The 17,024-nt window shown below is 41.3% G+C and overlaps 1 protein-coding gene across 1 annotated transcript in view; it reads right to left on the reverse strand.

Moving 5' to 3' along the window:
• FLT3 (fms related receptor tyrosine kinase 3) overlaps positions 1-15,975 on the reverse strand; it is a 39,901-nt gene extending 23,926 nt beyond the window's left edge. Inside the window, exons 1-5 of the mRNA XM_034073034.1 lie at positions 15,921-15,975; positions 13,079-13,120; positions 3,570-3,700; positions 2,103-2,305; positions 1,230-1,345 (exon numbers count right to left, since the gene is read on the reverse strand). Coding sequence (XP_033928925.1) covers positions 1,230-1,345; positions 2,103-2,305; positions 3,570-3,700; positions 13,079-13,120; positions 15,921-15,975 — 547 coding nt within the window. The remainder of the gene's footprint in view (positions 1-1,229; positions 1,346-2,102; positions 2,306-3,569; positions 3,701-13,078; positions 13,121-15,920) is intronic.
• Between the last annotated feature and the right edge of the window lie 1,049 nt (positions 15,976-17,024).

The raw sequence follows: 17,024 nt of genomic DNA on the forward strand, positions 1-17,024 counted from the left end.
CAATAGAGAAGATAATGTTTAATTGAAGATTTAATACCCCATCCCCTCAATGAAGCTGTAAAAATTATGGTTGAGACATGCAATAGGCCTTCAAATGAAACAAGGAGAGACTGGAGATGACACTTCTGACACATGAGAGAGAAATATCAAACAGAGGAAATGCTTTTAAAACAAATAAAGAGGGAATAAAAACTGCTGATTCATCACAATTTATCAGAAACAGGGCAAGTAAGGATACTATTAAACCTTTCTCTAGAAGGCTTTGCCAGTCCTTTAGCTGCCTGGATGGACGTTTTCCTCTCCTTTCTTTGAAATTTCTTTAGCATTTTTTAATTTTAAATTTGGCCCTCTCCAGACAAAATTATATAGAATTTATCTTCTGTTAAAAAAAACCCAAACATGTCAGTGTGGGTCTATTTTCTTTCAATCTATGTCCTTGGACACGACTACTAAGGAACAGAAGTTTGAACTTTGTTGCAGCAGTTGCCTTTGCGTCAGAGATGTTCCTTGTGTTATTCTTGAGAAAATTCAATCGAATCTGTTCCCACTGTGGGCCTTTCCAAAAGTCACCTCACAGGTGCACTGTCATTAACAGCAGCTAAAATCTCAGCTTCTCAGGCACCCTTGTGCTGAGCAGCTGCAGTACTGATGGGTTTTACCGGAAGGATCAATAAACAAGGCTGGCACTGAGAAGAGGGACCTTGTCTTTCCCCTTCCCTCAGTGGTGACTCTTGCTGTCCCTGGAATTGTGAAAGAAGCTGTGAGAGAATTGCATGGACCCAGAGGCAGGCCCAGGAGAAGTGGCGGTGATTTTGGAGCACCAGAGACCAGAACATAAAAGGGATGTCCTGATCTGGTCCAGGTAATAGCCCAGCTGACAACACTGAGAATAAACAGGATAAGATGCAAGCAAATAAATCTAGCCCATGAGCTTTGAGACCATGCAAAATACACCCTCAATTTGTCCCTTCTGGCACAGAGGGAATTTCTCATAGGGGAGAAGAGAGCTGCTATGCATTACCATCTTTATTTGTTCAGTTGCAAGGTTTATTGACTAGCAAAAGCTAACTCTCATGCAGTCTGTAGTTTCAATTCAGCTCCAAGACCTATGGAAGTCTAGGAAGATGCTTGAAATGCAGTACCTGAGAGTTTCATTGCTTTGACTGAACTGGAGTCTCTCCCCTTAAACCTGTTGATGGAGAATGCCCTTTCGTCTTAGATATACTTACTTCGGATGAGAACAGGCACAACTACTGTGTAATTGCCAGTTTCACTTATGACTGAGAAAGTGTATTTTCCAGCTTGTGCTTCTTTTATTTGCGAAAAAGCCAAAGACATAACATATCTGTAAAACAGAAAGTAAAGCTGTATTTGTTAGCTAGAAGATAATATGCAGCTCACAGGATGTTAGTTCCTCAGTCTTGCAAAAAGCCTTCAGAAATACTATTCTTCATTATTTATATAAAATCCTTCAACCTGAAGTGTTTTTATCATGTATCTTTGTACAAAAGCAGCACATAGGGATTTAAAACCACAGGTACCACATGCTTAATGCTGAGGTTTGAGAAGGATGGACTTCCTGAGCTTAGGATAGCTGGGAGGTCCAAAGGGAAATGCTTTACCTACAGTCCCATCCCACATGTTTTGCAGAAGAACACAATAATCAAGCCTCAGGTTCCAGACCAGGTTTGGCTGTGAGAATTAGAATGTTGTTCCTGTTGTTGTTCTTGATCTGCAGTGTCACCCTATCAAGTCACATAATTCTTCACACCTCAGTTTCTTTGATTATAAAATCACAATTTTGCCTCACATGGGCACTGCAAAGCTCAAATTGATAAATGTCAGTCCCTGGAGGTCCCTATGCATGATGCTATACAAATTCACAGAACAAGCTTCTTCCAAACTATTCATGTATGTATGAGTCTAAATGACAATCAGTAATGTGCTGCCAGCTGACAACCATGAAGGAAGATTAAAAGGTTTAAAAAGATAATGCATAACATGAAATTAAATGCAAGCACAGTCACAGAAAATATTTGATTTGCATCCTAAAAGAAATGGTCTCTTAAAGGATCTTTGCATCAGTACATCCTTTGACTCACCGATTCTCTGAGTCCAAAGAAGGTTTACATGCTTTGCTTTCTTTAAAGAACCAGAAGCATGAAATTATATTAGAAATGTTCATTATTACTCTTATTTCAATATCTTCAAAGAGATTAACTTCCACATTTTTAGTTGGTTCATAGATGTTCTCTGTTCCTTGAGAATTCAAATAACACCCAAGATCTTCCAAAATGTTAGAAATCTGCAATGCAGGAGGACAGACTGTTACGTGTTTATTAGAAATTAAATTGATTTGCTTTTTTGCATTCAAATATTTTTAAAGGATGTTCTTCTAGAAAAGCTTTCATAAACTGCCACATAATGTTCAAATATGAATAGAAATCATACTGAAACAACACCATCATACATTTTTCTTGCTTTGTTTTACCATTTCTGCTGTCAAACTTATTCATAATATGTTGCATTCTACTGCACAATGAAACTCTATTGGATTCCAGTTAAATTATTTAATTCTGTTCTTTAACTAGACATCACAGAACAATTTTTTGCCAGAAACATGATAGTTTCCCTTAGTGATACACACTATTCTTTACTCTCATTTTTGTTTCCTTTCATTTAGAACCATAGAAAGACACAGAACTATAATACAACTTTTCTGTCTGCGATTTCAACACAAAGGCAGGGCCAGAACGCTTGGGTATTTTTTAGCATCCCACTGCTTGTCACTGCATCACCTGGCTAGACTGCTCCTCGACTCCTTTAGTGCTTTACTAGGTAAGGAACATTTGGCCTGGGCGCCTTCGCACCTTTCATTGTGTGTGGCTAAAGGAGAATTGAAAACAGAGGGAGAATATTCCACAGTCATTTTGAAAGCCACCAATGGATTTATGAATCTCTAAGCTCAGCTGCAGCAAAAGGTGGAAAGTAAATAGCTCCATCTGAAGACTAGTCCTAAATGTCTACCTACTTTGGTGGTGTAAGTGTAAGTGTATGAAAGGACAGAGTTCATTACATCCTGTGCTCTGCACTCTGCTTTGCTTTGGTTCTTCTCATTCATTTCTCCTTCTTTTTCCCTTCACTTGATCTGAGAAGCATTTAGAGATAGCAGCCATATTCTCCCTTGTTGGATACAAGGACATCACAGCTTTGGCTGCTGTACTTTTATTTGTTATCCAAATTTGTTATTTATTAGTCCAGGAATGAAAAAGATTCCATAAGACTACCTTGGAACAATATTCAGTAATATTCAGGCATGCTGACCTCAGCATGAAGGAATTGAAAAATCAGTTTTAGAGAAAAGTAATACTTATATATTTACACTTTCAAAGTATGAATTGTGACAAGTAATTACCTCTAACCTCCTCTAGTCGTATTTGGCATAACCCCAGTTATTTTGACTGTGACATCACCAGAGCCTAAAGGTTTAGGGTGTTGCTAACTTCTGGGAAGCCATTTCTAGAATGGACAGGAGTATTCTGTAAGCAACTAGTTCTCTGTTATATTACCTTGGGAGATACCAATGTCTCTGGTGATCCTGAACCTTCATCCTTCTGGCTGATTAAAACACACATAATCTCAGATGTATTTTGTTTTATTGCAGAAGTGAAAGTAACTGTTGTCATAACAAGAACTGTAAAACAGAAATAGAAAATGCAATCATGTCTAGATCTTTGCTCTGGGATAATCATCTTAGTAAAAATAAAATACAACAAAGCTGTCGAAAGATTACATCTTATAAAAAGAAAAGGAAAAAGGAATATGCAGATATATTGTATGCAATTGTATGCATTTGCAAATACTGCATTTGTGTATTGAAGCTGAGTGGAAGCACTATTTGGAGAAACTTTCAAAGGGACGGGTACATCACACTTCAGATGTATGTCCCATAATATTGCAGAAAATGTCTGAAGACAAAAGCCTCTATGTGTTCTGGAGGCTCCTTTAGAAACCACATTATAAAACACAGGCTCTCTCTTGCAGACCACTTCTGCATCTGTGTGTTGGAAAGGGCCTTGCAGCACCTACCCCTGCAGCTGCAGGTCAGCGTTTGCCTGGTATGAGCCAGAGGATGATCATGCACCATCCCTCTCATCAGCACTGAGGAGGTGTTCAAGTCAGAAACACTTTTCAAGCACTCCTGCTTTGACTTGTAATGGCAAAATAATGTCCTCCAACTTGCCTTCAGAGCCCATGGCTCATCCAAGGACTCAAGATCATGTCTTCCTTTTCCCTTCCATCCAGGACTGGCCCTATTTGATTTGACACACTGGACACCCTCCTGAGCCTTCCTGGTGTGGAACTGTGTACCCCAGCTCACAAGTGAGGTGCAGGTTAGATGCTTCTTCCTTTGAGCTGCCATTCACAGTCTTGAGCTCTTCCCCCTCCAGGAAGCAAATAAGGCAGCAATTCACACTATTTTGAGGAAAGCAGATGCAGAAAGTGGAGCATGAGGAAGAGTAAGCCCATGGCCTTCTCATCCTCCATACATCCTGGCTTTCTGATTATAGAGCCAGGGCAGCTCCTATCTCTGGCAGGAGTATTAGATGTTGTTTCTCCTTACACATAAGGAGCAGTGTGGGAAAGCTGCTTGTGCCTCAAAGGCATCATGTCTCTGGAATGTTACATGTGAGCCTTTCTACTGGAACTGCAGCTTGAGAAATCACCTTTTAATCTTAAAGGAGCTATATAGTAACCATGCTCACATCATTGCACGTAAGTAATATAAGATAAACAGAAGTAAGACTGAATAACTGGCAGGGTGAAATGTGTCTGATTTCCATTAATTCCCTAAAGCCAGCTCACAGCAGCACTGAATCATAAAATAACATATCTCTCCTAGTGACTTGGAAGATTTCTGTCCTCAGGTTTTGGTTTTCTGCTTTTCCTTCCCCCTAAACCCTCACAGCTCCTGAGATGGTTGGACATGAAGCAAGCTACAGATTTTAAAGAAGGAAAAAAAGTTAAATACATCAGAAGGTACTTGAAGGATGAAAGTAATGAGACTGTTTCTGCAGGTGATAGAAGGAGCAAAACTGGTAGAAGGAAGAAAAGAGCAAGAGTTGCTGCCATACCCTCTGTGATGTTTGTACCTTCTGGAGCTGCCTGAGCTCTAATCTGGCAACACTCTGACAATGTCTTCTGAGCCCTCTTGGCAAATATGGATTAAGTCTGAGTCCGTCATGTTCAGGTACCTAACATACAGTTCATTTTTGGTGCCACCTTTCCACAGCATACACAGGCAGTGGTCTGCTTTTACAGAGCTCTGAGGAAGATTCTGCCTGGCTGCCTGTCATCCTAAGAAAGGTGAACAGGATTTCTTTGTGAAGACATGTACCTCTCTCCATTAGCTATAGAGATAATGTTGGCACTTCTTGAGACAGTGAGTGCCAGAGGGCAGCCGAAAGGCAGGTATGCGTTAGTTATCTACACCAAGCATGCTGAATTCCTCCCCATGAACACAAACAAGGTTTCCAGCCCGCCCACTGGCCTTTCACCAAGTCCTTCTCTGCTCAGCTTTCTCCACTTCTGTTTGTTGGCCGCTTTACTTTTCACCCTTTCCAATCCAGAGACTGTCTGACCAGCTTACAGCCGGGGGTTTACTTAGCTGATGGAAACCCACCTATGTCCACTGATTTCTAAGATGCACCAGCTGAAACCACCTGAAAATAGGACCTCAAAAGTTACAACTTATTTGGCCTATTGAGCATTCCCTTCAGGTTTCTGATCTGCGAATAGTTTTAGCTTCTCATTGTACAAGCCAAGCCAATTTACCCCTGCCATTACTTCACCTTGATCACATTGCCTTGTCAGTTAGATGCCTAACACCACAGTAGGAAAGGGAAAGGTGTATTTAAACAGGGAAAAGATTTGCAGCTAAAAGCTAGGCAGAAGCAAACAGATATAACAACCAGACCACGAGCAGACATGCAAACAAGGTGTCTGATGAACTGGAATTGCATCTGTCAAGGATGGCATGTGGAAGCATATGATGGAAGAGGGAGTAGTGAGCTCCCTGATGCCCTCAGGTATAAGAAAAAATGGGACTCCTTGTCCTGTTCACTGCTAAAGCTTGTCACTGCTGTCCTCCACCTTTATTCCTGTGAAATGCAAGAAGGTTTTTAGAGTAAGGAAGAATACTTTGAACCTGAGATGATTCTAGCTGCTTTACAGTGAGAAAAAAAAAGGTTAATGTGATAGTCAGAAGTATTTACATGACATGGAGTGCTCTCAACTTGTGTAGGTCTTAGAGAAATACCTCACACTGACAAAACAGAAAATGAGAGCATGAATGAGCCTTTCAGAAAAAGTAGAATCAAGAAAAATACTGGGAAGTGTTAACACTCCAATTCACTGTCTTGATCTTTCAGCTTCTCACTGCCCTGTTCAGGGACTTCTGTTATAGTCTGCACATAAGTCATCCTCCCAAAAGCCCAAAGTAAGAATTGCAGAGACTAAAAGCAGTGAGCAAGGAATATCAAATATGTAGTGTGCATAATCATATTGTGTATTGTTGAACTGTAGTGAAGTTGGAATGGAAATAAATTGCTGCCACTGAACAATGCGTGTTTATGTCTGCTTTCCATCTTCATTATCTTTGCATAGGCTATACAAAAATATAGTAACTAAGAGAAATCTTGTTCTCGTTGAAGTCAGAAAAACCTCTAGTTGCCATAAAAACTGAGCCAAGATTTCATCAAGATGTGGAGGCACATACATGGGGAAATGCCTGTGCAAGTCAAGAGGTGGGCTTACATGTTATGGTAGTGACAAGAAAGGCCTGAATCAACTGAAGAGACAGCAAACCAAGAAGCTACGCTTAAGGTATTTAAGCTATAGGCTGGTTCACTGAATGGAACTGCTTACAAAATTTTATTTTCAGATGGGGAATGACAAAAGCAACCTTTGGAAAACTGGGAAAGCCTCTCCAAAATATGCTGAAAGCCTGAGTTTAGCAGAAAGAGAATAGCTGAGGAACTGGAACACCATGAAGCGTGAAGAGAAAACCTTTCTCTTCATATCGAGGGATGCAATCTTGTGGTTGTCTTCAGCTTGGGATTTTATATAGCAGTCAGGCCTTCCCTAGACATAGAAGATTCTTCCACTTCACAGCTTTGGAAGACTTATGTAAAGAAAACTGTGTTTAGCATCTTATTTGGCTTCTGACCATTTTCCTTGGGTGAGACTCTGGATCAACTTTCCAAAATATTTTTCCTGATCAGGAAAGCTAGAATGACCCTTTATTCCAGGGAACCTATAGTTCTCTCACATTCATATGCTGCCAGAAACAAATGTGTAATAGTGGTAACATGGAGGAGCCTAATACCCATGCATTATCTCTTAAAACCCCCACAACTTTGCATATGGCTGCCTTTTTCTCAAATCACTCCCAAAGCAGTGGATCCTGAAATGAGAATTTTACTCAATATAAGTAGGATAAAAATCACAGGGAGGCAGGATAGGTAGAAAGAGCTGATATGAAATGAATTCCTACCTTTTACCCCTATCTTATTTCTCTCCCATCAAACTTAACTTTTCTCCTTCCCCACCTTTCAGCACACCTTCTTTCCTTGGTGTCTTCACTGTTTCAGCTTAAATACTTCCCCAAAAATGCAACCTGTGAGTTCATTCTCAAATGATGATGGGGACAGAGGTGTTGATCTATGTTGCAGAATAATAACTGGTAGAACAAGGTTCAACAAGCAAGGTGGGTGACAAGACACCTCTTTTGTAGCTCATGCTAATTGTGAGTAGTTGCTGTAACACCAGATGGGGTACATCTAGGTCAGGACCAGTCATTTATCTGGTCTTACCAGTTAATTACAACAAACATCACGTGAACTGATTTAATTATTCCCAGTCATGTTCAAACTTGATTGAGATTTGAGATGGGAGGAAAAAAACACTATAGAATGTGGTAGCTCTTTGGGAGGGTTTAGTGGAAGAGAATCTCTAGATTTCAGTCACCTAGCAGGAAAGCAGTGAGAAGACGAGAGTAGAGGAGGCTGTGTGGGTTTGGAAAGTGCCTAATTAGGCTCTGTGCTGAGTAAAGAACTAATAACAAGGAGCAACACTGATATTACACATTGCCCTGTCACCTGCTAGTCTTGCTCCATTGCCTTCAACCCTCTACCTGGGTTATCTTCCCACCTGGATCCGCTGACAACGCTTCCACCACCCGAGGCTGTTCAGGCTGTGGCATTCACGCTGTTTCTTCCACTGGGCTCTTCTGCCCGAGAGAGAGGTCTCGATGCACGGAGGGACCGAGACCTACGAACATACGGGCACGGAGGCGCCCTGGGGTGGGCAGGCGGCTACCGCCAGGGGGCGCTACGGCGCCGCGCAGCCCCGCAGAGCGGGGTAGCCCGCAAACGTGTTGGAATCTTCTGTTAAAAGGCAGAAAGCTTAAAGATGCTGACCGTTCCTGGGAAGATCCCATGTCTGTCCTTGCATGGCACAGGCAGGATTCTGACTCGGTTCTATAGGTTTGAAAATTTAATTAAAAGTAAAAGCATTTTTGCACAAGAACAGCTCATGTGTATACGGTGAAAACTTCCTAGTCAGCAGAACACCTTCAAGTAGGTCATGCCCTGTTTATTATGGTGGTCTCAAGTGTTTCTTCTGAAGAGATATTAAACCAGAACTTGTCACAGTGAATAAACCATGTCTAATTCATCCCGTGCAAATGCCAGGAAAGGGCTTTGCTGGTTGATAACTTACTCCTATTGTAAAACTACACTGCCTGTGCCTAAGAATTTTGTTTTCCCTATCATTTCAAATCTATCTATGACTGAATCTAAAAGATCTTCTTTCAATGCATGAGAGAGAAGTTTGTTCGATCTGTCTCTGGAACATCACTGCCAAGAGCTGTCTATTCCAACAGAGTTTGCCACATGCAGCAGAGAAAATTGTCCACAAAATGATTTTTCATATTTTGAATTTTCCTCCTCTTTTCCTTAAGCTCCCCATTTTCAGGTCCCAGATGAAAACAGCTGCAAGAAATTTGCTCTTCCACATTTTTTTTTTAAATATGTCTAATGACTTGGCCACCATTTCCAAGAACTTTTCCTCTGTCTTGTCATGTCCTGACATATTTTTGGTACAAATTTCAGCAAACTTCATGTTTTGGACAAAATTGCACCTTTTGATCGTGTTATTTTCTCTCTTGGAAGAGGACTGTCAACAGCTCTGCCTATGGCTCATTGCAGCCAGCTTATAAATTACATAGAGATTTTAACCAAGAATAATTAAAATGGCTGAAGATTTCAGATAAGGTATCACAGTATTTTATACTCCTCCATCAGAGAACCAAACGAAAACTTCTCTAACAGAACAGGTAGCTGGGAGTCAGCAGACCATCTACTGTTCTTATGCTGATTAGTTACAGGTACGTTTGTTCAAGTGCCCTATGTAGTAAAAATTAGCTAATGATTACACAAAGTGCAGGCATATTTTTCACATGGTACTATTACATATCCAACTTTATTGACTACTTTTGCCATTTGCTTTATTGCAGACTGATATGCAGGTCATGCTCTGTGATTCAGATTGTGATGTCAGCATTCATTTAAACCAGGATGAATAGCAATCTAGTTTGATTTCTTTATGTACTCCATAATTTTTCAGACTTTCTAATCATATAACTGGCCTACTGAGTACAGGTTCCTTGTTGTTCCTCTGGGAATGAGTTGCTGTTAGTAAGGGATTATGTACATTTATGAGCAGCCCAACTGCTTCAGCTGTTGGAGGCTTCTTTGCTAAAAACAAACTGGCGCTAGCACATTGCTGCTCTTTGATTTATAGATTTGCTTTGAAATTACCCTTCTGGGTTCTGAGTCTGTGTCAGTAACTCATGGATTTTATCTGAAAAAAAAACCAACCAAAAGAATCCTTCTTAGCACAAAGCAAATGCTGAAGGCTGAAGCAAGCAAGACATTTAGTTCTGTTTTATCTCTGTCCTGCCTCTTCTGGTTTTTGTTTACCTGGTCTTGGGTGAGGAAGGACTGCAGGGTTGTATTCAAACCCTTATTTTCCTTTTATTTCACTAAGATAACTTCCTGTCTCCCTGTGAGTCTGAGATAAAGGCACTGCTTGAACAGCTGAACTATTGTTTTGTTTGTTATTATTCATTTTGTCTGCTTTGCATGGGCTAGCTGAATGAATGACAGCCCTTCCACAGGTCCCTCAGCTGTGATCTCATGGTGCCCCTCTGCTGAGGGTAGTGGTCAGAGGGAGCTCACTACAGTCCCTGCTGGTCTACCCACAGTTTGGGCCATTACAGCCAGGAAAATGGCTGAGGACAGGAAAACTGAGGATACCCCTTTCTGGGAAGTGGCTGAAAAGTGGCTACAGAGGCAGTGAACCTCAGCTGTCATGGCAACCTCCCTTTCTGAGGAAAAGCCTACATTGTGACTGGCTCTTCTGCTTCTTGCCCACATCTTCTATCCTCTCAGGAGAGCTGTTTCTTAACTTCCACATTACTCAGACCTTTACACCCCATGAAATACAATGGTATTCTGGGCCACACTAGGAGGGGTTTTGCTGGCAGGTAAAGGTTCTCTCCCTCAGCACTGAGAGGACACACCTGTGAGCTCCTTAGCGTAAGACACACTGACATACTGAACAAAGTCAGCAAAGTGCCACAAAGATGATTAAGGGACAGGAGCTTCTCTTCTGTGAAGAAAGGCTGAGAGAGTTGGGACTGTTCAGCTTGGAGAAGAGAAGGGTCATAGAGATCTTGTCAATGTATATAAATACCTGAAGGGAGGGTGCAAAGAGGATGGAGCCAGGCTTTTTTCAGTGGTGCCCAGTGACAGGACCAGAGGCAATGACACAAAATTTTTCGCCATGTGGGTGCCCAAGCACTGGCACAGGTTGCCCAGAGAGGCAACAGGTTCCATTGTCAGATATTCAAAAGCTACCTGTATAAGGTCCTGGACAGCTGGCTATTGATGGTCATCATGGAGCAGTGAGGTTGGACCAGATGACCTATAGAGGTCCCTTTTGACCTTAAACTTTCTGTGATCCTGTGAACAAAAGGACAATTCTGAGGGCAAAGTTTTGCTGGTGACCACAGAGGTCCCTCAGGAATCAGAAAGTGACATTGGGCTGTCTTTTTTCTTGACTGTTCTCTAGAGGATGTTTGCTCATGGAAATAGTATGTTCATGCCATTAGAAAGCTGGATAGACAACCATGAAGCAAAGCAAACAGGTATGTCTCATCTAAAGACATATGTAAGCTTGCTTTAACTCCTTAAAGAAAAAACAACCAACAAACTACTCCATGTGTAAGTACTCCAGTCTCATTCCCTGACACACTCTAACACTTCTATTGACATTAGTGGAATTACTAATTTCTTGCAAGCAAGGACCACTTTATTTAAACACCTAAAGCAAAGGTATGAGATTCCTGGCACCTCATTAACAAGGAGAAAAAGTTCTGCCTCAAAGAGAAATGAAAACAGATGATGACAGATAATGAAGTGATACTAGCAGTCATCCTGGTATTGTAAAACTTCTCTTTTGAATCAAAGCAACAGTTTCCACAGCTGAATGTATCCTTTCTTTCCCAGAAAAGGGGGTGAGGAGGGAACACTGAAGGCCTTAGTTGTGCAAGGGGGAAGGATAGACAAAAAGAAGAAGGGTAGAAGAGAATGGTTTTGCTAGAAAATACGAAAAGATAAAAATGAATCCAAGGTATTTGATAAAAATAGTAGTTGGTATTTGGTACCAAATTTGGGAAGAATGAATGAACCCCCCATACCAATTGTTCTTACTTGCATCATTATGAGGTTAGTGTTGAAAAAGAATTGCAATTCTCAAGCAGTTGTACAAATGTAAAATCCAACATATTCCTGAAAGAGCATGCTGTAACAATAAAACACTTTTCAGTCCAGCTCTTGTATCTCGCCCATTAGAAAACTTATCTACACCATTAAGCCTAGACTACAAAGAAAGGAGTAAATAATGTCTTACTTTTACAACAGTAACAGAGCTAATTATCCAGGCCATAAGGCAGCTTTTCTGTTTGTTTACCCTGTTCAGTTTTTTTCAGCAGTTTTTAAGGAAACATCTTAGAAAAAATATGGAGCCATTCCTTCCTTTGGATGGGACATAGGCACACAATGTTTATACACTTCTCTATCTGCCTAGCTTTCTTATCACCTTATTTGTCATAAAATACAGAAAAGAAGAGTCTACCCTTCAACCGTATCAGCAATTTTTAGGGCATTATTTGTGTTTGAAGGTTACAGATTCCTTAAGGAAGCATTTTACATTTAGAGTCCTAGAGCATCTTCTTAAACACATTTCTATTAAGATCACTAGGATTAAGCCATATGGGAAATAAGGCCTTCCTACCCATTTGAGAAATGTTATGTTTGCTGGCTCTGGACTGATTTTTTGGTTTCTATTTTCCTTTTAGGAGTGTATAATCACTGGGCTTAAACAGTCCTTGTCCTTTTCTAGTGTTACTATAAAAAATTGAAATTGCTTTCTGCTTTCACTGGTTATCCACTCCTGCTCTTCCACAGTTTTGCTCCATAAATGTTTTATTCTCCAATTTAATTTCCACTGCTGTTTGCTGGACCTGTTCATTACTGCCTTTCACAGCAGACACCTCTATGAAGTCCTTCAGAAAACCTCATAGAGAAAACTCAACCAGTTACACAAACCAGCTTCTTAGCTAACAGAGCAGAGCCTGAAAATTGGGTGAGTTTATGCCGTGAAGTTTCGAGTCTTTTGAAAGCTACATTTTAAGAAACCTGTGAACAAAAGGTGCTCTGTGCTATATTATTTTGGTGTTGTTATGGGAAGGAGTCTCTAAGGGGATGCTGCAGAAGGGCAGGATGTCCCCAGCTCTGCTCCACTGACAAACCTGCCTCCACTGAGCAGCCACAGCAGCACACACACATTCACCACTGGGCAGAGACATGGGGGTGGTTCTGGGACTCAGGCTGCACTCTGGGCATCTTCCAGCTTCTCAGTAGCTTGAAATATGGGTAACCTGGAATTTTCTGGTGAAAAGGGGTCTTGGGGGAATGAAGCAAGTGGGGCCAAACTTCAAGGAATTAAATCACACATGGTTTTAAATTGCATTTACTTTCACTGGAAAATAACTCTTTTCCTAAATAATCCTTTCAGATTCAGGAATCTTCAGAAGTAATACCTTATCTTCTGGTCCACAAAATACTTGGAGATAGAGAACTGTGAAAGTATGTTCTGCTGGGCACGACTGTTTCTTCGAGTAAGCAGACCATGTACTGGCCTTAACCAACATTCACAGCTAGCTTGCACCCAGGTTTTTGCATGTTTTGGGAAAGAGACAGGATCAAACTTGATTCCCCCTGGGGTGCTCATTGATTTCACCTTCCTGCCAGTGGCAAGACTTGGTGCCTGAACTTGTTCTGGAATGTTTGTCAGCTGTTTCTTCAGAGAGAAACCAGTGTATTGCTGGGAGATGGACAGATCCTGCAGGTGGCTGAGTCCCAAGTGTTTCTGGGGTTCTCCTGAGGAAGGATAGGTGTGCTGGCCCATCTGTTCCTGGGTCTCTGCCATAGGAATCTAATGGACATTTGTATTTTCTGTGGAGGGGTGCTCAAAAGTATTGTCCTATACTTTTTTGTGCAATCAGACACACCATTGTCTAATCCAGAGCTTGTTAGGGCCTGAGCCTGCAGTTCTTGCACATATAAAATTTCCTCTTATTTGCCAGCCACAGGGAGATCTCAGTCAGCATCTCACAGCTTCATTTCTCCATCGCCTGAAGTTGTGGATTTCACGAACAGCTCTCAGTAAGAGCATGTGCAACAAAATAAAAGGGAGCAAGAGCAGTTGCTAATGGAAAACTTCCCTCATGAGAAATGTCACCGAAAGTCTCTGTTCATCAGTAAATTCTCTAATTTGTAAAACACGAAACTACTACTAGTTCACTTCCCAGACTCCAACCACCCTCCCACATCATCCACTAATGCAAGGCTAGTTGTATGCTAGATAATATTCTCTTTAAACACAAGCTATTGCTTGGGATGACCAGAGAAAGTTAAGAACATGAGGAACTGGAATAGTGCTTTTAATGTATATAGTTGTATTTACATATATATTGTATTCTATATATTGCTTTCTAAAGTACTTGTGATTACATTCCTTGCTGCTGGGAAGCATTTATTTCCAGAAATAACACAGGCAAGATGCTTCTTCTTTCCTGCAACTTTTGCAGTTCTGAGACTAAAATTTAAAGACTGACGTGGTGCCTTAAGTCTACAGATACTGTGGAGATTCTCCTTTAGGTGTTATTACAGTTTAGCTTTTCTTTGCTGGTGAAGTGTTGCAGTTTCTGATGATTCTAGTTCATCATATGGGTATTCTCCTTCAAGTACACAAATACAAGATTTTATCTCTAGACAACCTATAGATTCTTAACAGGAACACATGCATATTTAAGATATTACATATAATTAGTTGGATCCTTATAATATTGACATCAAAGTTGCTTTGAAAGAGTGATCTGCTATACAGAGATGTATGGAGCTAGCAGTTCTCAGGCTTTCTGCTGTCAGCTACACATCTGATCCTTCAAATCCTAGCTGATTTTTATGTTCAAAAGATTTGCTGCTTTTTCCTGTAACAGCTAGCTTTACAAGAAGTAACACTGCCTCCTTATATACTTTGCCTTGACACCTCAACAGAAAGAGCATCAGTTGTCCTGGAGAAAATCACACCTTGGGGCTCTGACACCTTTTGCTGTCTCTTAGCCTTGCTGAAGTCTATCCCTTGCAGGGGCATTTGGACACCATCACATCTCAAATGCTAATAATTTTTATTTACTTTGGTATGCAGCCTGCAAGACTAGCAAAGCTCAGTCAAGAAGAGAACACAGAAACCCCTCTTTGACAGGGTTTGCTTAGTAGTAGTATCATCAGTCATGCAAAGCATGAGATCATAGAATACTCATTTTCATTTCTACTCCACCTTCTCTTCAAATAGCCCAACCTAGACTTTCAACCATGAATGAATAATATCTAACAATTGCTCTTTGAAGTAAGTATTATTATCCTTGTATATAGAGCTGAAAATGGACCACAGTTAGTTAAATAACTTTCCCAGGCATGCATCAGAACTGCATCAATCAGGAAAAAAAACCACTATTTTTTTCAGACCTGGATTTTGAATCAGCAAGATCATGTTTGACAGGAGCAAGACATTCATTTTAGAGTTAGAGAAGAATAGTTTCAGACATTTGAGATGTAAACAAACACTATTTCATTTTCTCTTAACAGCTAATTATTGGGAAGATTTTTGGTAGAGGAAATCAAGCTTTAAAATCCAAAATTCTTCCCTCTAACAAAAAAAAAATTAAAGGTACTTTCAGATATTAATATAATGCCTTCTTCTATTTAGGTCATTGAACAACAACAACAAAACCTGGTAAGATACAGATACATCATATTCCACTCTACCAAGGTATCTGATTAGCAGATTATTACCTGGGAGACTGCAGATATATTACTTAATGTGATCAGGTCAAGCCAGCATTAACACCAAGAACACATTTACACCAGGAAGAAGAAAACAAAACAATCAATATTCTTAAGTACTTTAATACTCTTATTTAATGCTCTTAAATACTTGAACAAGAAATGTGTCAGACGCAGTGAGAGCAAAAGCCAGGCTGGACTGGGAGAAACTAGGGTCATGGGAGGGAGAAGAGCATGTCCAGAAGAGAGGAGAAAGGTGGTCCAGAAAAGATGCAAGAGAAAATGGATAAGAAGTCAAAGGTGAAATAAAGGAAAGGTGTGAAGTGATGCACTGAGAGACTGGGAAATAGAAAGGGTTCAAAGAGAAGCATGAGGAGACTGTACCTGCTAGCTGAAATGTGCTTCCACCCGGGTGGCCACGGGGCCAGCCTGCTGCCATGGTTGCTGATGCCGTGCAGTCCCCCAGTCCCAGCAAGTGAAACCGAGTCATGCAGGTGGTTGCCTTAAGGGTGCACATACTGCCCGCAGTGAAACCACTTCTTCAAAATCGAGGTCCCGAGACCTCAGCCTGAAGGAAACACTGTGGTACAGGGAGAAGAGGGGCCTCTCTGAAAGCTGGGGAACATCTTCCTTCTGTCAGAGAATGCCTCTGCCAAGCCAAACAGCTGCCTCCACTCCAGCTGCTCAGTCTTTGCCCGTGTCTTTACCCCTTCACTCACACTTCCACACACACCTATTTTCTTGGGTAAATTTAGTGCAGCTGATTTTTTGCTGTCTCACCTCAATTCTTATTTTTGAAGCAGTTATAGTTTCTGCTTTCATGCACCAGCAATCTGCATAATTTATCTGAGTATTGATGAGGGGGAGAACAAGTGTCACTGCCAAGCTAAAGAGCTTAAAAAAACAATCCAAAGTTTGTGTGATTCCATGGGAACACCCTGCCGTATCTGTTATCGTGGGCTGAGGGAGGCTTCCTGTGGTGGGTGAGTGCTTGGTCTGCTGGTGACAGAGGACTTGCTGTGATCACCTCCGTGGGCCAACAGATGGGGAGCAGGTCTTTGGCATGGGGCTGTGTTTACATGAGGGGAAGAGGGAACTAGCACTGTCCACAAGAGGTTTATACTGAGCTACAGCTGCTCTGAAGTTGTTTTGCAAATGATTTGTCAAGGAGATAAAAATAAAGGTCTCTAGTCTCACCCTCAGACATGAGCCTATAGGGACACAGCCCCTCTGCCCTTAGCCTGTCCCCACTTGCTGCCTTCCTTGGAGTGTAGCATCCCAGGACCTGCCTCATCATTGTCTCCCAGTCACTGGTGCGTAAAGGGTGGAACCACCCTGCCCCTGGCTGAAGGTGTTCACCCCAGCGAGGCCTCTTGTTTGTATCAAGACAGGACATCACAGAGAAACAGGAAGGTCTCCCCAGCTTCTACAGCCCCATGTCACAGACCCAGGCAGAAAGTGGATCCAGTTTTAAGGGATAAGCTGGAG

Source organism: Melopsittacus undulatus, chromosome 2 (assembly GCF_012275295.1).
Source record: "Melopsittacus undulatus isolate bMelUnd1 chromosome 2, bMelUnd1.mat.Z, whole genome shotgun sequence".
NCBI classification, from domain to species: Eukaryota; Metazoa; Chordata; class Aves; order Psittaciformes; family Psittaculidae; genus Melopsittacus; species Melopsittacus undulatus.